The sequence below is a fragment of the Diorhabda carinulata genome, chromosome 4 (assembly GCF_026250575.1).
Source record: "Diorhabda carinulata isolate Delta chromosome 4, icDioCari1.1, whole genome shotgun sequence".
NCBI lineage: Eukaryota > Metazoa > Arthropoda > Insecta > Coleoptera > Chrysomelidae > Diorhabda > Diorhabda carinulata.
In genome coordinates this window covers 15,600,033-15,626,806 of record NC_079463.1, presented here as the reverse complement: position 1 = coordinate 15,626,806, position 26,774 = coordinate 15,600,033, and the positions used below count along the sequence as shown (strand labels likewise).

General features: G+C 29.7%; 1 protein-coding gene across 1 annotated transcript in view; it reads right to left on the bottom strand.

Annotated features, from left to right (window-relative positions):
* The window catches only part of LOC130893259 (uncharacterized), a 47,203-nt gene extending 23,865 nt beyond the window's left edge, over nt 1–23,338 (bottom strand). Inside the window, exons 1-3 of the mRNA XM_057799206.1 lie at nt 23,049–23,338; nt 17,247–17,443; nt 9,778–9,965 (exon numbers count right to left, since the gene is read on the bottom strand). Of these exons, the coding sequence (XP_057655189.1) occupies nt 9,778–9,965; nt 17,247–17,443; nt 23,049–23,076 (413 nt within the window). The 5' untranslated portion in view covers nt 23,077–23,338. The remainder of the gene's footprint in view (nt 1–9,777; nt 9,966–17,246; nt 17,444–23,048) is intronic.
* Between the last annotated feature and the right edge of the window lie 3,436 nt (nt 23,339–26,774).

The window sequence follows — 26,774 nt, the reverse complement described above, 5'->3', positions numbered from 1 at the left end:
GAGCTCGAATTTTAATGCAATAAACTTATATTTATTTGATACGAATTTTGGAATCCGCTGATGTGAATATTGTTTTTTACTTATATTGCTCCATTTATGTTGTAAATCTGTAAGGCATATATTGTACTTTACTAAATAGGGATATTACATCCAATCCTAACAATACATAATTCGGTGGTAATATCATATTATTAAAAGTTTGTTCGATTTTAAATGAGTATTTTATATAATAATCATTGTGATAATCATTAGATTTAGTCAAAATTTCAGTGAACCACTTTGTAAGGGATTCGATGGGAGTGTTAATTGATGCTAGAATAGGTCTAGCTGATAGAGTAAGTAGGTTTATGAATTTTTGGTAAACGGTATTTCTACTAAATTCTACTGTTATATTTTTCGAACTTTATATGTATGTATATATATATGTATGTATGTATGTATATATATTTATTTTTTTTTACCTAATTTCTTGGGTTTGTAGGTTGAGAAATTAGAAAGAGAAAAATAAATTTATACTCAAATGCTAGGAGAAATCTAGTAATATATGATTATTAGTAGATATCTTAAAAACATTATTAAAAACATAGTATTAGAATCAATGTATTTACCTCATAATTTCAATCAAACGATATTATACCAGGTAAATTGAAATAAACTAATTAATCAATTTATGGTGAATTTTGAATTTTGGTTATTTATTCCAGAACATTTATCTTGTTTTATGTATATCATTTCTTTGATTCATAATTTTTGGTTGTTCGTGTCTTGAGCTAAGATTTTTTTTTAATCAAATTCATGATGTTTATTTTTTTCATGTTTGTGTAGAGCAGTAGATGCATTTTTGGCGTATTTGTGACCATTTATTCTGTTCTCCAAGTATTGTGTAGTCATTCCTATATAATTAAGACAATTCAGACATGGTATGGAATATATAAGATTTTATTTAAAGAGTCTTTAGTTTTGTTTTTTATAGTAGCGAATGGAGGTGATAATAATATGTTGTGTGATTTATAGCTTATATGGATGTTATGTTTCGTAAAAATGTATTTCAATTTTTCTGATATTTGGTTTGCATATGGGAGTTTTCTTTACTTGAATTTATTTGTGTAGTTGGATTCATATTGTTCTTATTGTGTAATTTATATGTGCGTTGTCGGAAGATACCATTAATTTGATTTTCTGGATATTTATTATTCCCTAAGTATTTTTGAATTTTTTTATTACTTTGCGGTGATATTCTGGATAAGTTAATTTAAATGCTTTATCTGTTATTCCTATAGCGACGTTGTTTTTTTCGTGAATCAGGATGGCATGAGTTATAATTAAGATATCTTCCAGACTATGATTCTTATGTATAAAATTTAGTTTTCATTTTAATGATTTTGATAAGTGTCATGTCTAATAAATTCATTCTGTTGTTGTTTTCAATTTCTAAAGTGAATTGGATACTTGAGAAATATAATGAATTCATTCCAAGGAATAACCGCTAAACAGTCGTCAACGTATCTTTTAAAAAACATTACATCAATATCCATATCATCCAGTATCTTCTCTTCTACATATTCCATAACAATTTGCGCTAAAATTGAGGAAATTGGAGTTCCTATTATACATTCGTTTAGATGTTGGAAAAAGTTGTCCTTATATTAGAAATAATTATTAGTTTGAATAAGCATAATACCTTCTAGAAATTCGTCATAGCTGAGTGATGTATGTTGTTTGATTGAATCCCATCTATTTTTCAATACGTGTGTTATAATGTCATTAGGAATATTTGTGTACATTGAGACAACGTATAGAGACATGGTATAATTTATAATTGTCAGGAATATGTACTATGTCTAAAAACTGCTTGAGCATAAATTAATCTTCTATGTAAAAACAATTTTTGCTTATTTTTTATAAACTATTGGAAACTTGGATAATTTGTAGAAAGGTTACTATGACACTATTGGACGCATTGGTATATTCGATTTGTGTAATTTTGGTTTTATATATCATCTTTATCCCAACAAACAATAAATCTATTCTATTCTCTTCTTCACATAAATAATAATAATCATTTTATGTATTTAACTTCATTTCAATTCAATTTCATAAATTTCCACCTTATATTTTCATTGTCTATTTCAATTATATAATATTCTTCGATCAAAGTTTTTCATCTCTTCTACTACTAATTAATATAACTCTTTCTACAATATCTTTCCCTTTTACTATATTTCCAAGTATGCTCTTTCAATTAGTTATTTTCCGTTTGTTGTCTTAGTCTTGGTACAAATATGAAAATTTTGATATCTCTATCTCACCTTAATACTTTCAGTTCATGTTAAATTTCAAGTGATTTTCTTTTTAATCTTGTTGTTTCAACTACATCACATTTACTAAATTTTAATTTTAGATAATTCCAATAACCATATCTATTATTACTATAAATGGTAAGTTGGTAGTATATGAAAACATTAATCTTGTTCATTATAATAATCATTCTAATATTATTTACTATTTTATTTAAAATGTTGTGTGATTATTATTAATTAGTGACTATGAATCTGTTACCTTTCGTTTTAACTATTTATAATATTAGCTGAATTGTTATGTCTATCTTAATTATATATCTTTACTCTAAAATCTATCTATTCAGCTAATTTATTTCTATTATTCTTATTCTAATAATGATAATATTTTTTAGGTAATATCCAGAAGCATACTATCATAATAATTAGTAAGTTGTTGGCGTGTAAATATAATAACATGGCCATGATTATCAATTTCCTTCTTATCATGACCCTGACTTCTTCCATACCAAGTTTTTATTATATTTTCGAAAATTATTGGCTTAATTGTATTTATATTACCACCCCAAAGTTGTCCCCAACTTCCACGTTTACTATACAGATTTGCCTTTCTTATTTTGTCTTGTGTATCACTTTCTTAATACTCAATTTTCTGTTCACTTCCTCTTATTCTTTATTGCACTGTTTGTTCACTTTTTCATTCCATTTAGCATAGAGGGGTATAAGTAACTTAACTATAGACTTCCATTTTCTTGGATAAGTCTTCATTTGGATTAATCACCTCCATTTGAATTTCTCCTGATGATTTTTCCTCGAAATCCTTTTTTAATTATTTAATTTCTTCCCCTGCATGTTTTTCTATTCCTTCATTGATCTCAACCCCATTTTCTCGCATTTCTTTTCTCAAATTTTCATTTTTATCTTCTACCGCTTCTTTCACATCTGCAGTTTTATTTCCAAATTGTGATTACAACTAAAGTTAATTTTATTTATTAGTAACAATAAAAGGAACAATACACATGTGTCGAGAACTACCTAAAATTTTTTAATTAGATTAAATCATTATGCACCTAACATAATTCAAATGTGAAATACAATTTTCTTATTGTTATTAGAATTATATAGTTATGCCATCCGGAAAATATTTAGCTCTTCTTATCTGAATAACTTCGTCAAAATTAGTACTAGTAATGATAACTCTCAGTATAATACAAATTTATTAATTAAATATAGGTAACTGATTTATAAATATAATCATTATCAACGCCAGAACTCAAAGAGAAACATAGTCTCTCAAGCCGTTGAATAAGTCAATAGAACTATCTGTAGTTATAATTATATTATAAATAATCAATAATTTCTTAAAATATTTATTCTCCAAATGCTTGTAACAATATCAAACATTATTTATATTAATTGATTGAGAATTGTGGTGTCCTAATATTTTTTTCATTTGAAAATTATGAAATAAATATACAAACTTTTTATTGTATCGTTTCAAAAACAATATTTCACTTTGGAGACTTCCTGTAGTAAAATAACAAGAAAGTACCGTAGATAGGTCACTAAAACTTTTCAGTTGTTGAACTTTTGATCAAGATTTGTACACAATTTGAATTTTGAGAAGGCTTCTTTTTTGTTTTCTTTGTAAGACTCATCCAACATTTATAAAGTGTTCGCTTACGAAACCAAATAAAGAGAAACCATTGCAACGTCTTATTATGGACGTTGTAACCAAGTAGTCAGGAAATGTCATTTAATTTTTATTTTTGTTTGTCATTTTTGATAAGTGTATTGCAAAAATGTCTCGGCAGTGCCAGAATCTGGGCTCAACAATAATGATCGCCTTCTACTTCTAGTAATATAATGTACTATTATAATGCATAAATCGAGTCCATTGCAATGCAACAAATTTGAGATGAAGTAGGAAAACTGAATAATAGTTGATACTTAACTCCCTTGGAGTATATAAGGCTTACATCTCGGTACTTTCTTGTAGTTTACATACTTTTTTTTGAAATTAACTACTAAAAAATATAGTTTACACCTTAAATTCCTCCAACTTCCTTTTTGTAAATATTTCATTGGATTTCAATTCTTGATTCCAGCAAATATTACATAAAAAAGTCGTATAATTTTTTTGCCAGTAGTCACCTAGACAGAGCTGTTCGCATTTTTTACATAAATCAATGGATTCATTCACACAAAACATTTCTACAGCGTGAATTCTTTTAGGAATGCCAAAATTATTCAATATCATTGATCTTCTATGAATCTTTTTATTAATATTGTACGTTTGAGGACTGAAAATTGATAAATGTATTTCATCTCAGTGAAGCAATAATTCTTTCAAAGTTCTGGATACCAAATATATATCGGTCTAAATTTTATAATACTTTTGGGTTAATGAGAAAACAAATTACATCAACTAACAGAAATTCAGAAAGCGATACGATGATTTCTTTATCAGCTTAAAATTTATTCATAAAAACCTCCAGACGTCGAGAAGACTCAAAATTAACAGAAAATTAATATAATTCCAATGAATCTTATCAATCTCAGCTTTGTAAGCTGTTGTCTTGAAATAAGTTTTTGTGAAGAGGTCCGTTATATTTAGTACTAGTATTTGAGTAAGTTTTCTAGATTTAGAAGTGACACGTGAATTGCTACTTAAGTTATGAGATGACAAACAAAAACAAATATTTATTATATTGGATATGGCTCAACTGTTTTCCAAAATAATTCTTCTTATGGTCAAAACATTTTTTCATGAGTTTAATTCATTATCAAAGCATTTTTTCCATTCCGATTGAGGTACCTCCAAAACATGTGTTTCGAACACATCAATCTCTTCTTCAAATGTAGAAAAACGCAATTTATTTTAGATATACGGGAATAAGAAATCATTGGGTGCCAAACAAGGACTGTACGGCAGATGGCCCATCAATTCAATGTTTTGACTGTTCAAAAACGTTTTTTTTTGAACTGATATGCGAGAACTCGCATTGTTGTGGAGAAGAATGATTCGTCTTCTGCGATTAATTTTCCTAGGTTTTTCCGTTTATTTCGAAGTGATTCGTGCGCGAACAACTTTTATTGGATTTGGCTCGTCTTGAAAGGTCCATACAATCAATTGTTGTTTATTTACGGGCTTTTATATATATAGATCCATGATTCGTTGCCTGACACGTTCCATAGAGGTTTTTTGAAATATTGCGATTGAATTTCTTCACATTCACAACATTTATTCACACCAATCAACAATCTAAACAGATTTCAACTTACTATCTAAGGTAAAAGTTTTTATATGAATATTAGAGTTTGGTACATCAATTTTCTTATATTTTTGTATTTCTAAATCGCCTTGATCTTAAACTTCTTTTGTTTTAAATTCAGTTTTTTTATAATTTTTAAAACACAGAAAAAGAAAAACACAATTTAAAATATATATTTTGATAGAGACTGAAAGTAGTCGAAACGTGAAATCTATATAAAAAATTATAGAAAAAAAATAATTTTAAAACAATGTCCTAAAATCAAGACGATTTAGATACACAAACATAATGATCTAAGAAATAAGAAATCGAAGAAATGTTCTTATAATTCTCTAAAACTAGATCTGAAAGTTCTTAGATTAAAATTCTCTAATAAATTTCACATTCGGTATTAAGGTTAATTAGATAACTACCGTTCACAGGAAGTTTGTAATGTGTTTGTTGTAGTTTTTTTACTGTAGCACTATACCAACAGTTAGTTTTTAAATTTTGAATTTTGACTTCCTTCGTGGTAGACGGAATTCCTCGGCAAATATTTGTAGATTAATAATTGGACTTTGCAAAGAGATATTGCTCTTATTTGTAGTGCTTGGCAGATGAATTCTTCTCAAATTATTTCTTGCCACTTAGTAAAGGCATAGCTTTACTCATTTGAAAGGAGATATTTGGATTGAGTTATTATGTGTTCAAAATTTTTTGATTTGAAGGTGTAGGTATGGGATAAAGATGATAGTAGTTATATTAAGATATTCTAAAATCGGTACTTCTAATATGAAAATGATACTATTATATATATTATAACTTTTAACTCTGATAATTTTTTCATATAATAAAATTATGTTCAAACATGTTACGAAAGGAAACGAGTTATTTTCATCAATATTATTCTCAAATGATATTATCCCAAAAAGTATTTGATTTGGATTTCTTATAGAATTGTGAGAAATATTAATTTTTGCAAAGCTTATAGCCACTTTAATTCCAGCAAATATTTCCTAAATAATTTGAAAGCAGATTGAAAATTGAGAAACAATTTGTTGAATTGAAAAGAAATGGTAAGTTTCTATCATTTCTGTTTTTATATTTCGTAATTCTTTTTGTAAGCTCAATATTTCTTGGTTATGAGATAGTATTCTGGAATTATTTTAAAATAATTAATAGTTGATTCAAGTAACGTAATTTAATGTGTTAGCAATGTTTTGATTCTATTTTTATAATTAGATAAGGCTTTAATATCTTCGACATACCGTACAGCATCTTCTTGGTCTAAAGAAGCTTTGCGTGTATTCTCCATAATGGATTTAATTATATTTGCAAACTGATTTTATTTTCTAATACTTGAATTATGTGATAGGATTTATCGAAATATTCTGTAGACTTGAATTTGTTAGGATGATTTAAAAAAGATTCGTATAGATTATTATAATGGTCCTTTAAATTTAAAAAGAGGTCGGTTATATTTGTAATGTCGTATACCTGCCTGTTTGTATATGTGCTATGCCTAATTGTAAGGCTGGGGGTCAGGATTATTGTTTAGGTTATGAAATTTGGGGGTATCTAATTTTCCTTTGGCGGTCCAAAAAAGGAAACTGAAATGGGAGATTTTTTTAATTCATTTATGTGAACAATTTTATGTTATGCTTTAAGTTTTTTAGGTTTAAGTAATTTTCCAGAAATTTCAATACGATTGCTGTCAAGTATTTGAGTAATTCTGAAAGGACCTAGAAAACGTTTGTTCTTTTTCTTCCGTTTTTTGGGATTATGCTTGTATACAGTTTGACCAATTTTAAATTCACCATTCAAGTCACCTTTATTTTGTTTTTGTATAATTTTGTCATTGTTTTCTCTCAGTTTTTCTTGTACGTCTTTAAACACATGTAATTTTGTTCGATGATTATCTACATAGTCATTATAGAAAGTTTGAAGTACAAAAATTTCGCTTGGGTATCTAGAATCTGTACAACCAAAAGTAAGTTCAAAACGAGTAGCTTGTAAATCTATGTATAGAATTATAGTAATTGTAGTGTGAGTATGAAAATCCTGAGTCTGATTATTTGATATTTCCGTAACGTGACGATCTGTTTCCTATATATAATAATTTTTGATCATAAGGATAAGAATTATCTACATTTTGATTAAAAAGTTCTGCAGATGTTAATCCGGAAATCGATAATATTACCGAAATTAAACTTCAAATTTTTAAATAATCAAATTTATAAATCTCCTAATCTAACCAACATAGATTTTGACAAATTATACGAAATCAATAAAATTGCTAGAAATATAAAACCAATTCATGAAACTTATAATCCGCAAAACCATGTATCAATTGGACTATTTACTATAATAATAATAATTTGTGTAATTCTCATAACATTATGGTTAATTCGCAAATATAAAAGTAAATTTCTAAGAAAACAGAAATTTGAAGAAAAGAAGAAAGAAAATATCGAATTAGAAGAAGGAAAACAACAAGACATGAAAAATACATCCGTCATTTTTCATTCTTAGGGATGGAGGAGTTACATGGAGAAAATTCTAAAAGGACATTTATATAAAACGCAATTGTATTAAATATCGTAAACACTTCATCAGCATTTATTTTATTATAAATACGAATTATTGTAAACAACTTGGTAATGAATATATAGTTCATTCAATGATTATATGTATCGCTCTTGAATATATAGTTCATTCAATGAATATTAGTTAGTTCGCTTTTGAGATTAATTGTATTCATTTAATTTTATTGTAAAATAAATTTTTAAAAATAGTTTTCGAAAACCAAAAATTATAATTTGTGTGGCTTTCGATCTAGAGTCTCATCATTCGTATTGATGAATCACTAGAGGGACGTCACTAATAAATAAAATATTTGTTAACAGAATAGATAGAACCAGAACATTTTAGGAATAGTTTTTTACACAATTTGAACACAGCTCGCAATATATTTTATCATATACTTACTTACACCAGATATTCCCGCAATATACCAACATCAAGCACGAACTCCGAATATTATGTACAACAAAGCAAATATAAAAATAATATTGAGAAAATGAACTAATATTTATAGGTGAAAATTTTTGTTTTAGGAAATATGACAATAAAAATAATACTCAAATGATTTTAATTATCCAAATATGAAAAAAATAAGAGTATCTATATTTTACAATCAAAATCACTAGTATTCCTCTATCTAATTATGAAATAGAGTATTCTCTGTATTATTCGCGATAAAAAGAATATATCCAACTTCTGCTCTACTACCAATTTTCAATAAATTTTCAAGTGTTTGAGAGAGTTGGCCGTAACGTCAGCAAAAATTCATCCTGTAAGCGAAATGTCGGCTGAAGGGCTTCAATTTACACCACCAGAATTGCGAGACGTGGCCTCTACCGTTATAAATACTTTACCTCTTTAGAGAGCTGCACATAATAATTTCAATATATTAAACCATTTATTCATTTTAAGGTAAGGTCTTTCCAAAAAAATTCTTCACTGTAGATTTGTATGTTTTGTCCATATTTCATGACCACATTTACTTTGTTTAGGAACTCATTATAGTTTATTGTGCATAATATCTTGAAATTGAAATGACCCCATACCACCCTCACACATGATTGAATATTGCATCATCCATTCAGCTGTCAGAAAATTTCCCAAAATTGTTTAAGAATAGAGTTATTCAATGATTCAATGACAGTCTATGAAGATAGTATACAAATCTTGTATCACGATATGACTAATGGCCTAAGCTATGTCAAAAGATAGTAGTATTTGTATTGTATTTCTACTCTTATATTTGTACCCTTTTTGCCAAATTAAAACTACATCTCGAGCAAGCCTCCTATTAGCTCACTTTTAATTAACACACTTCAGTCAAAATAATACGAGCTTCCACCGAAACAAAAAACAATAGCTTTGTATCCCAATTTTTTTATTAGAATCCAATCAGTGGTAAACTGGCTGTACAGCAATATATGGAAACCAAACTAACAAACAGCATAAGTTACCTAATGGCAGTCTAACAAAACTTTTGTCAAAATAAGATAAGCACCTGTAGCCACCATTTTCTCAATATCCCATGCGTCCCAAAAAACTGATAAATTACACTGCATTAATCTTTTGATTTTTCCTCTTTGTAACTTATTTGTTTCATATAAAACTTCTTTTCAGTCTTAATTCGTATCAAGCTAACTTACCCGGGATTGCAGTTGAGCCATTTTTCTCCAATCTTACTGTTTGTACAAAATGGGACTGCATTTTGTTTGAATTTTGCTACGAAATGACAAGTATTATAACGTCCAGGTGAGGGAATCTGAAAGCAGACTTTTTCTTTAAATCTAGGAACTTTGCTGCATAGGGGAACAGTGCCTTTTTTACTGCAAATCTAAAAATCAAAAATACCTATATTTAGCACTCCAGTAATTCAATCAAGCTCAGGAATAGGAGAATATATGCATATGCAAGATAGGTAGACCATTTTTTAAACGCTAGAGTTTCCTTTAGTTTAGACTAAAGGTTTTGAAATATTCAATAAATTCAATCAACACATGAAACTTTTTTAGATGTAAAAAAATATAGTGGTAAGGGGTCAAATTAACCCATATGTTATTCTGGATCACCTGGAGTTCCATTTAAATGGTTCTGGAAGAATTTCCTCTCGCCTTAGAAAGTTATTTTTAACCCATTCTGTTCTGAAAACTTGTATTTAACCGCAGAATACGTATCACTATTATAGTCAACCTGTGTTTATGCTACTGTTGACTTGGTTTTTTTATTTCCTGAGATCTGTATTTTTTATCCTGTTTTCTAATAATTTCTATGCTCCTCAAAATAGAAACCACTTGTTGAGTTCATTTTCTGATCATTAGTGTAACAGATATCCGTCAAATGGTGCCCAAAAGTTTTCTGGGTCTTATTTCTAGAGGTGGTAGCATCGCATCTCATTTCTTGGAACAAGCTTTAACTGTTTCTTGGTGGATTACATTATCAGGAATCAGCAATTAAATCACATTTAACACTATATTGGTTTGTTCAGAATCTACTTTTGCTGATGTTTCGTAGGGCATCGGCAGTTCATGTTTCTCTCTTAACAGTATACTATCAATGTAAAAACTTCTCATACACACTTTTTTCTCAACTTTGTCTTTTAATGTCATAACATTAATATTATGATATTATATACAGTTTTTTAAAAAGTATGATTTTCTTGTTATGATTGTTAGAATTTTTCAGAGAACAAACCTAAGAGGACCTAATCTAACCAAGCACTACTTAGATATGAAGGGCTTTCGGTTCCAGCTAGAACTTCTGTTCAAGACCTATAGCCTATCCCAAAAAACGTTCTTATGTAACATTGTGAACTACATGAATATATCATCCTGCAGAAAAATTAGCTAGTAAGCCAGCATAGCTAATATTATATTTTAGATTTTATACGTTATGCACCCAGTATATCGATATGCTTTTCAAAGAGTTTTACTAAATATCTCAATTTTTACCATATAAATAAACATAACCTTGTTGTGGAATCTCTTTATGAAATGTAAGCATAAGGAAACGGAAGACGGTTGCCGCCGACATGCTTAATCAGCAGATGAGTTATTATAAAGTAACAGAACACATGTTTTTTCACGACGATAGTAGAATTGTAGTACTATTCAAGTTTCAAAAAGTTTGTAATAAGTGTATTTTTGGAAATAAAATATTTTTTAAGAAGTGACAAGTTTTGTAAACGACATTTCTGGCGTTGCGAACAGGATTCTCGTACAGACGCTATCCGTTTCCTAGTAAATTGTTTGACGAGAATTCACCGAACCTGGGAACAGAAGGAAGAGCATGCTGAGGAAATCATCAGTGATCATCCTTTTGTAAGGGTTTATTCCTTTTTATCCCTTTATGAGCGTTTTTAGTGATATTTCTCAGGTTAATTTACATTTACTTTTCGATCATCTTGTCATAGATATTTCTAATAAACGTATTTCAAATTTATCAAATAACTCAATAAGCAATATACCAATGAATAACAGTGATATTTCTAGCCTTTGAGCTACATTGCTCGTATTTTCCTCGGAAGATAATTTATCAACCTTCATAAAATCAGCCGATAACTTAATTGCTTTTCTATCAGTAAAATCAAGAATCCTTTTGAAATGCTAATAGTATATCTCGTATCAAGGGAGCACCTAGAGATTCTCTGAATTATTCCAAGAAATCTATTTGGACAGACGTACGACCGGCCTTATTATCTAAGTACGGTGACAGACGTTCAAAAGATATTTTAGTTACACAATTGAACAACAGTTCAAAAATCTAATGGAAATTACGACCGATACACACAATTACAATATAAATTCCACAATTGAAAACGAAACAGAAAACGACGACGAAAATAATTTTCAGGATTTTCACGAGAACCTTACCGAAGAACAACCGCCCCCCACATAATTTTAAATAATATTCGAGAATACCCTCAACTACTCTATTTTGTAATGCTGAAATCAAAATTAAAAGTTTAATCGATTCAGGTGGATCTAACACTATAATCCCTCCAGATGTTGCAAAGTATTTTAACAAATCTCATATTTATCATAAACCATATATATTAACTTATTAACTCATAAATTCAGCTCTAACATCAATACACCCTTATTTGACGAATATAACATAAACGAACTTATTGACGCTCGAATTGGCCCCTGGAGTGAAAATTCTGACATTTTACTTGGCAATTATGACAACGATTTAACGTAATTTTAAATTATTCAACAGAAACATTAACTTTTAGAAATTTAAATATTACAATTCCGTTTGAAACATTATGTAAGAAAATTCTTTTTAGTATAAGTAATGGTGAAATATTACTCCCGGAAACCGTTTTTGATAACATAAGAACTCCAGAGTCCATTCACACGGTAAGACATGGTTTTATAGATAGTAGATAATAGTAGATAACTTGTAAAGTAATGAAATAACAAATCCACAAGGCAATTTTGACGAGTCAGTTATTCGCACAGAACATTTGAATTCTGAGAAAAAACAGATTTTGAAGTTAAGTAAAACAAAAAACAAAAATCCGATTTACCTTAGAAGTTTTAGACACTCTAAAGTAATGCAAATTAGATATTAAAACTTCGAATTTGGATTTTTACAAACAAAAATTACAATTACAATATATGTTTATTAAGCAACGTTGGAACTATGCTGTCAGCTGTTACTTCATATGTAACTCCTCCCCTCTAAGATGAGAACATAACGCAGTGGTGTTCGATTTTGGACTTTTCTTGGTATTCTTCTATTGAATTTTCTTTCTTGTTTTGGTTTTTGCAGCATTTTTGCAGAGTTCTCTTGATTTTCTTCTCAAAAATTCATCTCAGTCTTAATAAAATTATGGCTAGTAAAGATAAGCTAACAGAAATTTTGGGATAGTGGTTGGATATTGCAATTTTTAGTGGTATAAATTGATTCGTCATTCTGTTTATTTTATAAATATCTTCTAAATTGATTTTTTCCATTTTGGGTGTTTCGTATTCTGAAGTCATATCGTATTTTTCCTTAATTGGTTTAGGAAGAAGTAGTTGTTTTTCTCGTTGTATTTTGACGTCGTTGAAGAATTTTTTGAGTTGATTTCTATTTGACATGACTTTGGTATTTTTATTAGTGTAGGTTTTTTTACTTCTAGGTATTTTTCTGTGTGACATTTGAAAAAAACTTTTTCCGTTTTTACTGGAATAATAATTATCTCGTCTTGTGTGATTTGCTCTAGTTTTGAATTTATTTTTATAGTCGATTGATTTTTGAGGAGCTGCAGAGTGCAATTGTCATCAAGAGAGTGGTCTTCGATGCAGAAATATACATTTTTTAGTAGTGGACAGATTTTTTCTATAAATTAGTGATTCGAATTGTTTCGTGCCAGATAGGAATATTTTAGGGAAAATATTTGGTTTTTTTGAATGATGGGAAAGAGGTGATATAATTTAAGAACTTCGGCTTTGGTAATTGGTATATGAATAACAAAAATTAACTTATTATTGGCAAACGAAACTTGAGTGCCTAAAAATTGGTAGTAAGTATGTTAGAATGGTTTTAAATTTTTTAATTTGGTTGTCAGGGTAAATTCTCCTTAAATATTCTAGCGTTTTTTGTAACTCTTGACTAGTGATAATAGAAGGATGAAGTGTGTTTAGTTTTGCAAAAGCTATGGAGTTTCCAAATTATTTTTTTTTGATATTTTTTTGATTTTTTGATAAGATGCGGATTGTAATTTTTTTATAAGATTCTTGGAAAGTGAACTTTTTAAGTTTATTTCCGTAATCATATTTTATTGGTTTGTCTGGGATCTGGAATCGTTTTTTCGTTGAGTTTCCTATAATCGTTGACTAGACGATACTTTTGTTTCCCTGATTGGTCTTCTTTTTTATTGATTATCCAAATCGGGGATGACCATGGTGAAGTATTAAGCCTTTATCCAACATTTCATTCATCTGGTTATTTATTTCTTGTTTATGAATATAGGGATATCTGTACGATTTACAATATATAGGAATTTCGTCGATCATTTTAATTTCGTGTTTTGTTCTTGCCGTGAAAGATAAAGAAGATGTCTGAAAATTTTCGAATAAGTTTTAAGATTTCAGTTTTTTCTTCCGCGTTCATATGGTTTGTTCTAATTAATTGTGATATATCGATATTTTTTTGATTTTTCATTGTCTTCGTTATTTAAGTTAAGAAACGAATTAATATTAAAAGTATAGTATACTAGATTTTTCGAATGACAGTACCTCTAAAGGTTCTTTAAGATAAACTGAAATTATTCGATGTGTTTTGTTTTGGATTTCTACAAGAGCAAATCCGTTTCTGACATCAGTCAAAATTTGCGGTATATACAATGGTCCTATTTTACCATCATTTATCAATATTCCTCCATTAAAAATAGAAACAGGTAACTTCTTCAGATTTTTTTGTTGTGGTTCTACTGAGAATAAAATATTTGAGTTTTCTTTTCGTCTATATCTGAGAGGTATATCAGTATTTGGACCTAATATTTGATAGTAGAATAGTAGTAGTTGAATAGTAGACCTAATAGCCCAATATTAAAGTTCATATTTCTTAAATCATTTAGTCCTATAATACCATCGAAATATTCGTGGAAATCAAATAATAGAATGGAGATGAAATAGTTTGGATTCTGAATTCAGCAAATGCTCTAAGTGTTGATTGATAAAAAATATCTTGACTACCCAAAGCTGTCTTGATTTGTGCATTGTTTTGATTAACGGATAAGTTTTTCTGTGTAAGGTAATGCGTTTTCTGATGAAATGTTAATTTCTACTAAGGTGTTCCTTGGCGTTGGCTCATTTGAATAAAATTTTCATTTTCTGTCTTGTCATAGTTATAGTACGTTTGATTTTGGTCATCCGATTGGTCGTAGTCGTTTGTGAACAGCTCTTCGGAAGTAAAATTTGAATTCTGTGATACATTTTAAAAGTTCCTACATACTTGATTTTCGAAGCTATAATTAGTAAGATAATATGAAGATTATATTTTGCTATATGACTGCTACCTGAACGTTGTTGTCTCAACGAGTGCTTTAATAAAAATTATTCTCATTTTAACAACGTGTTTTATTATAGAAATCATTATTTTGATACATTTCCTAATACGATATTGGAATTATATACAATTCCTAGGAATTGTGCACATTTCCTAGGACATTTATGTATTAAATAGTTTTCGAAACAATATTTTATACAAAGATTATATACTCAATAAATCTGCCACTCTGTATAAAAATGATTTTATACGAGGATGTATAGATATCTAGTTAGCCTAAATCAGTTCCATGCATAAACAAAATATTGCGTTACCATAGCAACGAACAATAATTTAGTAGAAGTGTCAGTGTAAAGTTTGACATCAAAACCAGAGTTACACAATAAATTAAGAGAAAAAAATGTCCACCGAATTTGTGAAAATCGAAAAATTGGAGTATCGAGCCATCATCAAGTACCTGTATTTAAAAGGGTTAAGAGGTAAACAGATTTACGAATATACGCTTAATACCCTTGGTGATCAATGTCCTTCGAATGCGACCGTGAAAAATTGGACTGCAAGCTTCAAAAGAGGGAAAGTTTGATCGATCGATTTTGGTGATATTGACCGACCCGGAAGGCAAGTATCTGTGTCAATCTCCGAAAATATCGATGCAGTTCATGATATAATTCACGTCAATTTGGACATGAAAAAATTGCAGCAAAATGAATCCCCAAATGTTTGAATGTTAACCAAAAGCGTGCAAGGGAAGAAGAAACGCGTTCGATATGTGTTCGATTTGGAAACGATGTAGACTTCTTAAACTAAATTGTTACTATGGATGAGCCTTGGGCACATTTTTACGATCCAGAAACAAAGCAACAATCGATGGAATGGCGACACTCTGGCTCTCCAAGACCTAAGAAGTTTCGTGTCCAAAAATCTAATGGAAAAGTTCTTGCTTCAGTTTTTTGGGATTGACATGGAGTGTTCATAATTGATTTTTTGGATGAGGGTAGAACAATAACTGGAGATTACTATTCGACATCATTGACCACTCTATAGGAAAAAATTTAAGTGAAAAGACGCGGAAAACTATCCAAAGGTGTTTTTTTTTGCGGGATCCAATTAAGAGGAGAATATTTTAAGTAAGAAAATATTTTGACATTTAAAATTTTATTTGGTTCTATAGTAGGCTAAGAATTTTTCAATAAATCCTTGTACATTTCCTATAAATTTCTTAGGATTGTATACAATTCTTAGATTTCGTACAGTTCCGGTAACATATATATATATATATATATATATATATATATATATATATATATATATATATATATATATATATATATATATATATATATATATTGTATACAATTCTTAGATTTCGTACAGTTCCGGTAACATATATATATATATATATATATATATATATATATATATATATATATATATATATATATATATATATATATATATATATATATATATATATATATATATATATATATATAAACGATAAGTGAATGTTCTAGATTTTAAATCTCTTCTGTTCTAAAATTAGTTGTTTTTCATAAGTTTTGACAGAAAGATAAAAATTGACGTTTCGACTATATTTATCAATATATGATATTGACACTGACAATTTGCGTATTTATATCAATCAATAGATCACCTGCATCATGAACATCAAAATAAAATTTAGGTCTTTTTTTATCATTTATCGTTTTTATGAATGTGAACCATTTCTAAAAATTCTCTTTTTGTGTATTAGATTCCGGTCTAAGAATTTTTGGATCTTACCACCTAAAATTTATGGTTTACCAAAGCTGCACAAACCTGACATTCCCTTACCCCATTTTCTAATTATTTGAAAAATTGTCGACAATAGGTTCAAGGATTATTTGATTAACAAAAACCTACATCTTTTGTTACAATAATCACAATATGGATTATTTCAATAAAAACATAAAACGCTGTCTGTCAGACAATGGAACAATTTCCAAATCGTACAGAAGCATTACTTCTTAAAAGTACCGGTCTTCGCGAAACAAAATAGTTAGGTTTGTTCATGACTCGAAATAAATCTGTAAATACTGATATTAAATCAATGTTCAACTATTATTGGATTTTTTACCTTTGTTAATAGAGGGTGTAGCGCTGATCTGAAAGCTTCTGTTTTGTAATAACCAGGACCTGTTTTAGTATTAATTTCGTTAACCATTCTTTTTTGGTATGGTGACAATCCCTTTCCGATTGGACCTGTACTTCTATTTATGGTAGAACCAAAGCATATTCTTTCTTCTTTTTTTACTTCCACAATATATTCAAATTCTGAAATATATATATTTGGTTGATAAAATATATATGAATTGGAACAAATTCTTTGCCAGCTAGTTTATCAGAGAGTTCGTAGTGGGATTGTGGCAAAATTAAGCACCAAAGTTTACTAACTCCAATATATTTCCAAGCTTTCCAATACCATCTGAGAATTAATTATTTGAGAATTGCGACATTTTAAATTTGTTTGATTATTGATTTTTGAATTCGTTGAAATTAATGTTATTTAAAACATTAACAATTAACAAAAGCAATTAACGCTCGGAAATATATTAGAGTTAATACACTCTGTTTAATTTTGCTACTAGAAATTATAGAATAGAATAGAAATGATCGGAAATCTTGATTAATTAGTTATAGCACAATTAGTAATAGAAGATCTTGAGGAAACGGTTCTAAGCAAACTTGATATAAATAATCTATTCTTTTTCCGATATGTAGATGATTGAGTTACTGCAGTACCAAAGAATCAAATTGAAAACATAAATAAAAAATTCAATTCTTATCATAAAAAACTTCAATTCACAAACGAGGTCGAGCATAATAGAATTAATTTTCTTGATGTAACATTAAATTAAATTAACAATAACATATGAAAAGAATGATATACAAAACCAACTTGGTCCTCAGGATATTTAAACTTCATCCTATGTCACAAAAAAGATCAGTGATAATAAGTTTGGCTGATAGATCTATCCAACTATCAGATCCTGAATTTAGATGCTCAGCTGTTCAAAAAGTAAAAACTGCATTGAAAGAAAATGATTATCCGGAAAAAATGATATATAACATATTCAAGAAAAGGATAAACAGAATCAATTAAAAAGCAAACTCTGCCTTATGGTTGTTGGGTGTACTGAGTAGCTCAACGGTCATTCAGCCCGGTCCCAAGCCCGGGTAAAAGAAGGAGGGTTCTAAGGTTAGGCTAGCACTCTGCCTGGGGTAAAACCGGAAACCGATCGGAACAATAACACGGCTTGCCTGCTGGAATATAACATCGTGGAATTGCAGAGACCTGGAGATTGTTAACGAAATAAAACAACATAAGATTGACATATGCGTTCTATCAGAAACGAAGAAGAAATGAGAGGGCACATCAAGATATGATGATTACATCTTAGCCTATGGCGGAAGAACTAAGCAAGAACGAGCACAATTGGGAGTGGGAATTCTACTTCAAGAGAAATACGAACAATGTATAGAAAACATAGACTACATTAACGACAGAATCCTGAAAATATCTCTTAAAATCAACTATACGCAGACACGCCTAATAAGCACATATGCACCGGATATAAGTAAACCCATAGAGGAGAGCGAAACATTTTACCAACACCTACAAAATACTATAGATAAACTAAGCAGCACGGATAGAATCATTATACTCGGAGATCTGAACGCCAGAATAGGAAGAGAGGTAATTCCGGACATAAGACAAATATATACTGAACCAACGAAAATGGGGAACTCCTGATAGACTTCTGTGCGAGAAACGAGCTACGAATAAACAACACGTATTTTCTTCACAAAGAGCAACATAAATATACATCTACTAACCCCAGAGATCAAAAGTCTATGATTGATTAGCAACAGGACAATCACACCATCACAAGTAATAGATGTAAGAGCACTCATTCATTTTTGGTCTGATTTTTGAAGACAGTTAAAAATGTGACTTTCCAACCTGTTGGGGTCTTTATCAAAATATTGACATTGACTACTTGTAAAATTATATTAATAGATCACCTATAACATGATTACCAACTTTTCCAGTTAGTGTTTCGCAAAAATAAGTAAAAACTATCAATTGCATTGAAATTTATAAAACATAACTATAATTATTAATTAAATATATATATATATATATATATATATATATATATATATATTATTTTCATTGTACTGATAGCCTTTTAATCTATTTTGTAAATGCTCTGTCCCAAGTAAATAGCAACAGAATCATTAGAATGCACTTGATATACCAGGATTGTCCCAGAGTACCTGGCCTAACCTAGAAATGGGAGTAATTGCTTGAAAAATATCACTTTATCAGAAATTACACAGTCTATAGAGCATATGTTTCAAGATTGAAGATGCCACTTGTTTATTAGCTAAGTATTTGTTTAGCAGCCATAAATAGTGTAATTGTAAAAATGGAAAAATTGGTCATCGTTATGTAATACAACACTTTCATTTGAATGGCATTAGCCCAACCAATATAAAAGCTGATCTAGATTCTTTTCGGGGTGAGACTGCTTCTTCGTTATCCACAGTAAAATATTGGATAGCACAATTCAAGCGAGGCCGTACAACCTAATATCGCAGCATCGCAGTGGTCAACAAAATGAGGTAACGACTCCAGGAATATTGAGGAAAATCCACAAATTCCCGTACATCGCATTTTAACTAAAAATTTGGACATGAGAGAGCTGTGCGCAAGTTGGGTGCCGCGATTGCCCATAATGGAACAAAAAACAGCGTCATGAAGATGTTTCCATCGAGTATTTTTTACCAAGTATTTTCTGCACTTAAAATTATTAGTTTATGAGATATTTTGCTTTTTCTTTACAAAACAATAATTATGTACCTACCATTTAATAATTAATTATGATTTCTTTGCCAAAAACTGATATTTTCCTCTGGACTTTTCTCTTTCGCTTCCCTTTTTCTTTATCTTATATTCAAATACATACAGCAAGCAATTATCAACGCTTCGAATAATGTGTCGCGATATTTACACCTATTCTATAGAGATAACGCGATGTACAACACTCGTTGGTTGAAACATTATAAGACATTTCTTTGTATTTTTTGTAAAAGTGCGGTAGTCACCGGACAAGGTTATAATGTGCATAAACTCGTGTATTTAACGAAGAGAGATATTAAAAAAACAATGAACTTCACGTGAATATCCTGGTCGAAACGCTACGCGAATTATATATTAAAACTTCAAATTTGGACTTTTAGAAACAAAATTATAATTTGTGTTATGATATTTTTTATTAAACAACGATAGAACAAAGAATTAATGATTAAAAAAGACAGTTTGTATTATCTTCGGTGTTTTCGTGGGGTCATCAAAACGACAAACATTCCTCACGTACCTCATCCTGTAATAATTAATAATGACTGTTGCCCAAACATATCAACCAAATTAGACGTATCTAAAATAGAACCGTTGGAGTTTGATACTGTCACCGTGAAGTAACAAAACACAAATTGGACCAATACTCCAAAAACCTATACGAATATGTAAACAAATAGTGTATTCAGGAAAATATTTCCTGGCTTACTTACACTACAATCACACTCTTCGATACCTTTATCATTCTCTACATATGTTATATATAAGTGTAAAAATATGAAAATTGAGATTTTTACAGGAAAGCCGTCTGCAGAAAAATCCAACGTTTCTATTACACTTCACACTATCGTTCCAAAAAAAAGACCCAAATTGACATCAACATCCTTGAAGAAGTGGAAACAGAAAATTGATACCCATCTATAATTTTCATTTCATATCATTCACTTTGTATCATATTGTTTATTTTTTTTCTGGTATGTAGTAACATGTACAACATAAGTTATTCATTTCTTTCTGATGGTTTCAGATGACCCGGTAACTATTCAAGTAGACAATCTAGAAATTCAAAGACAAACCAAATGAATGATTGCTGGCTATCTACCCCAAACACTTATAGTCTAATAACCAGCATAAATCTAACAGCACATATTTGACTGTACCTGAAATTTCATCCAGTGATACTGCTATATCCAGCAAACGCAATGGGTTATAGCTAAGCCATGCCGTGGTAGTTTTGGAGTCATAGTCAACATTCATAAAAACGAATACATCTACAGCTATGTTCTTATTAAGGAAAAAAGGTCCATTATAAGAATGTAACAAATATCAATTTATTATTATAATGAAAAAAAACTCAAACGCTAATGGAAAATATTTATTTACTCATATCAGAATATATTAAGTTTTAAAAATAATTGTCGAAGAAAATAATGAAGGTTGAAATTGTCAGATATTGCAACTGATAACTAAATTTTCAGTATTTACGTAGATATTATCTATGATTGATATTGGTACCCTTCCGTCAAACACAACGATCGGAGTCTTCGACATGAAGCACCATTAGTAGATTACTCGGTTTCTGGATCTGATCAAAACAGACAAAGGGATTTTACAACTGGAAAAAAAGGCAGACATTTTTAATATTGGTCCAAAATAGTTATTTACGTTATAAGTTTGGGAAGTGATTTAGTACGGTACGAGATATATGTTTCTACCTAATCGAGTACTGTAATAATAACTTCACGGACATATATCGTAATATGTTTTTTTTTCATACTGTTTTCGCTTTTAACCCAAAATCAAATTTATATGAAATATCATATTTGAAAATTTTAGGTTATTATTTAAAAAAATAAAAATTAACAGAACTCACTAAGGTAACATTGTAAACAAAGGCAGACATATTGAATTAGGAGAATTTAATAGTACTGGAAAGTACAAGGATACCGTAAAGTTTCGGACTCAATTAGTAAGAAAAAAATAATATATCAAAATAGCAGACGCTTTAAATACATGAAAAAATTTTTCCGAGTTTTGAAAAGTGGCTACCCGCAGCCTTAGTTATTTTTTCAAATTTTTCTAGAGGTACATTATATTAAATCGGCAGACACCGTAAAATAGTTTAAAAATTTACTCAATTTCCAAACCTGGTTGACCCAAACCTATCGCGGCTGCCCTTACGAGTAGCTATAACCCATTGCTTGTTTACGGGGTGTAGCAGTTTCACTGGACAAAATTTTTGGTACCGTAAAATATGTTTAGTCAGATTTAAGCTTCCTTTTGGACTAGTATGTAGCTGTTGGTTATAACGTTCTCCACAAGGACCTTAGGACTGTTTAGTATAAATAGTATAAAATAGTATAAATTCTTTTAAATCTAAGTTAAGAACAATTTTGTGTAGTAAGCAAATATGTAACTGACTTTATCTTTTTGGGGCTTTGGTACCTACTTATTTAATCAATTTATAGTTGAGACTGTATTAAGTTATTTTGCATTTTTAAGGTGCTAGATAGGTGGGAGAATAAAATATATGTTAAATCTCACCACTCCTGTTGCATGATGTACGAGTATGTATATTGTATGCCTACTTTGTAAATTGTATTTTGTACACTTATTATGTCGATACAGAAGATTTATTATTACTATTATTTCCCTGAAGAGCTGATCTTATAGGTATACGCATTTGAAAGTTTAAAAATCAATTTTCGATACATAATACAATTAAAGAGAATATTGTTTTCTGGGTCACACTACTTAATTGATTTTATTATTTTAAATAACCTTCACCATACAATACCATAAATCTCCATACCATATCGTTGTAAATAAATATGCTTTTATTATATAATATATAAACTAAGATACGGCTCCGATTATAGTTCTAAATTTTGGAGCTATATTGACCATAAAATCAGGACGAAATAATAATGAATATAATAAAAAATACAACAAATAAAATAATTTGCGTTTTTAAAATATTACATTATATTACTAGATTGTTAATGAAATATTTACCGTTAGAAGATACAGTTTCTGAAAACATCACACAACGAAATATGTTTCATAAACTCACTTTACGTGTATCAAAATATGTATGAGAAAATTCGTGACTATATTAATATTATTGATGAAATCGTGAGTTTTTCATAGACAAGGTTAAATTTGGAAAAATGCACGATTCAAACTAATATTGGAGCAAGGTACAATCATTCCAATTTATTCACCCCAAGTATCTATATCGAGTAAAAAACGAGCCAGGACCGACTTTATATTTAAAAGGACAAGTTGTCTGCTCGCAATAAATAATTTTTATGCAATTACAACTCTTATTTTAGGAAGAGATTTTTTATAATGCTCATCTATCTCTTTCAGTATTCCTCTGCTCAATGTGGTCGAAGAGACTGCTTCAGAGACCACATGTTTGTGATGGAAGATTGAGATTTCTGCTCCAAATATCTGATTCATCGAAGAACTATGAAATGTAAAACCTTCTTAGCTTTGATTCTTGATTGAGTTTAACTTTGGGAAAGTTGCCTTTTCGTTACAACAAAACTGATATTTTAACATGAAGTAAGAATGACAAATGGAAGAATAACAGAACTGAAAACAAAAGTAATATTTTGCTGAATTTACTTGCCAAGGCGAACGTTGTTATCCGAGGGATGTATTTTCAGCATGAGAGGGCATTCCCCCACTTTTTACTGACAGGGAGAGAAAATTTAGATAATGTTTATGGCAACAGGTGGATAGGACGTGAAGGTCTTATTTCGTGACCTTCAAGAGCCCCCGATTTCTTTGATTACCATATTTAGGGACAATTGAAGCTACTAAAAATACTAAAAATACTAAAAAATATACTGTTTTGTAATACTATTAGAAAAACGATCTCCAGAGTGTCCGTGATTCAATACGATAATTAACAATTTGGCAACAAAAATGTGAAGGCTCGGCTCTATTTCGAGAATCTACTTCAAATTATTTTTATATTGTTGCAATTACTATTTTTTCTTAATTCGAATTAATATGTCTTGAGTACATAATTTTAGTTATTGTTTTAAAATTGTTGCACGTTACTATTTTTTGTCGTTTGGTGTTTATCGTTATTGTAATTCGATACAGATAAAAATGTTACACTTTTGTCGCATACGTCGTTTTCATTGGTTATCAATATAATCTGGAGATCACTCATTACATTAAAAAAAATTATTTAGGGTGCAATATTCTATACGAATCCCTCAATAAAGTTTTCCAAAGGCGGTCCTGGAATTTCTAAATCCAAGCATCATGATATCCTCCCTGAAGTTCTCATGACTCATCCTGTATGTTTGCTGGAAAATAATTAGTTTCTATCGTTTCTCTACAGTTGTAATTGACCTCTTGGTGCTATTAATGGTGTCTGATTCTTCAATAATAATGCATCACCTTATTATTTTTATTCTTAACAAATATACTGTATACCAGAGATGGGGACCTTTTTACCATTAGAGGTCACATTTAAATTAGGCAGCAATAAGAGAGGCCGCATAAGCTGATTGACCTAAGAAAGTGACTTTTGTGAAATTATTATAGTTTTTCTATATATTTAAAAATTTATATAGAAAAAATAAAATATAATACTACAAAATTATGAATATAATATACATATAAAATAATATAAAAATATAAAAAAATACAATAAAAATATTTTTTTATTTACTAAGTTAGTGACTTATTTGGCTTTGTTTATTGTTTGACAGTAATTGTATATTTATCCCGCAACAGTAGGTACTTCCGAAGCAGGAAAGTAAACGGCAAGTATGTTCTCAAAGGCATGGATATTCAACAGCATTTTTGCAGATTTCTATGGGATCCTTTTTAGCGTTAAAAAGGGATTTGATGATACTATCTTCCCCTAAATCAATTAACTCCATTTGTAGTTCTGCAGGAGCCTCGGATATATCTATTAAATGTGGTTCAAATGCCGGTTTCATAGCAGAAGTGTGCTCGTCAAAATCAGAAAATCTATTAGTATACTCTTCTATTAAACAATTCAAGACACCTACATATTCATCGATTATTTTATTTTCACAGTTCTGCTCATTTAACATTTTAGCTAGCTCCGGGAAGTGTTGTGCAGATATTTCCAATCAACAAATGTTTTGAAAAATGATAATTTTTTTAACGCTTGGATCTTTTGTCACATTTTATAAATATACCTCGTTTCACCTTGCAGGCAAATATTTAAATTGTTTTGTTTTGTCATCATTTCAGACAAAAATGCAAGGTTTCTGAGAAATACTTCATCTGATAGATCACAATGTTTTCCTTGTTCTTAATAAAAGTTTAAAATTTGTCGTCTTAAAGACAAAACTTTCATCAAAACCTGACCTGTTGATAGCCAGCGAACCTTGCAGTATTATGGTAGATCAACACTATACGTTTCCTCATCTAAAGAGAGCATCTGCCGATATTCACGATGATGCATTGCATTTACGCGAATATAGTTGACAATGGCAATAGTTCTATACAGAGTGTCTTGCAAAATGGTAATGCTGATGCAAAATGCAGTGAAATGATATCAATTTTTCAAGTTTAAGTTTTCCTTTTTTAACAAAGCAACGAAAGCAAAGAAAAAATCTAACTCCCATTCTACATTACATATTCTGTTTTCTTCTCTTTAACAAAGTGTATACTTTCTAGACATAGAATAAAACCGTGTAACTGTTATAAGCACGCACTGTTAACTACAGTTTGCTGAGGATCGCAACAGGGAAGCGTTGAGAGATGCCAATCAGCGAAGCCAAAGTAAGGTGTGATACTCAAATGGGAGATCTGAAACCGAGTTTTGTTTACTTCTTAGACAAGATAGTTGGCGCTGCTAGCGCTAATTTAAATTTTGTTTGCAAAGACAATCAGCTGATTAATGAATTGCTCTGTGTAATCGATAATGCAACCAATCAATATCGCTGTAAACAATCGTCTGCTAGCATGTGGCTGCTCTGTATGACAAATTTTGTACATAGTATTTTGTAATTTTAATTTATTTCCAAATAAATATTACATAGAACATTATTAGTTTCTTTATATATATGTAAATTACATAAACATTGTGAAATTTTCAGTGAAGTGAAAAATTATTTATTTGGATGTTTTGGAGATGCCTCAATCGGAATCGAAAAACTTAAGTAGTAACACCCGTAAATACCGTGCAGTCGAAAGAAAAAATGAAATAAACAAGCAAGAGAGAACGGCCAGCCAATTTTTTCAATATATAGATTCTTAAAATGATTGAATGAATTTAAACTGGAGCGGATATATTTAATGGAGAATTTTGCTGTAAATTACAATTGAAACCGATATATTTAGTAGAGAATTTTGAAACCGATAAAGTCATTTTTGCTGGGATAATCTCATTGATAATTATTCTATATCGGTAAGTCTCCCGGTTAGTTTTTTCTCCTTTTTGAAAATCCTCATTAACAACCATCATTCTCGTTTTGAACCTTTATCTCCATTTATTTCATCATTGTAATTCAACAGCTGTGTTCCTTCTACTCCATCATACCCACACTAATTTTCTCTGATTTCATTTCTTTGTATTGCGTACTGTAATGTGGGTGATAGATCTAATTCAATTAGATAGAATGTAATGAGTGTTGCCTAAGCATCGAATCGTCTGAATTTTATACATAAATTCTGTGATGATTTTTTGTGATGCATATCATACAGACACACTATACAAATATATTTCAAATTTGTTTG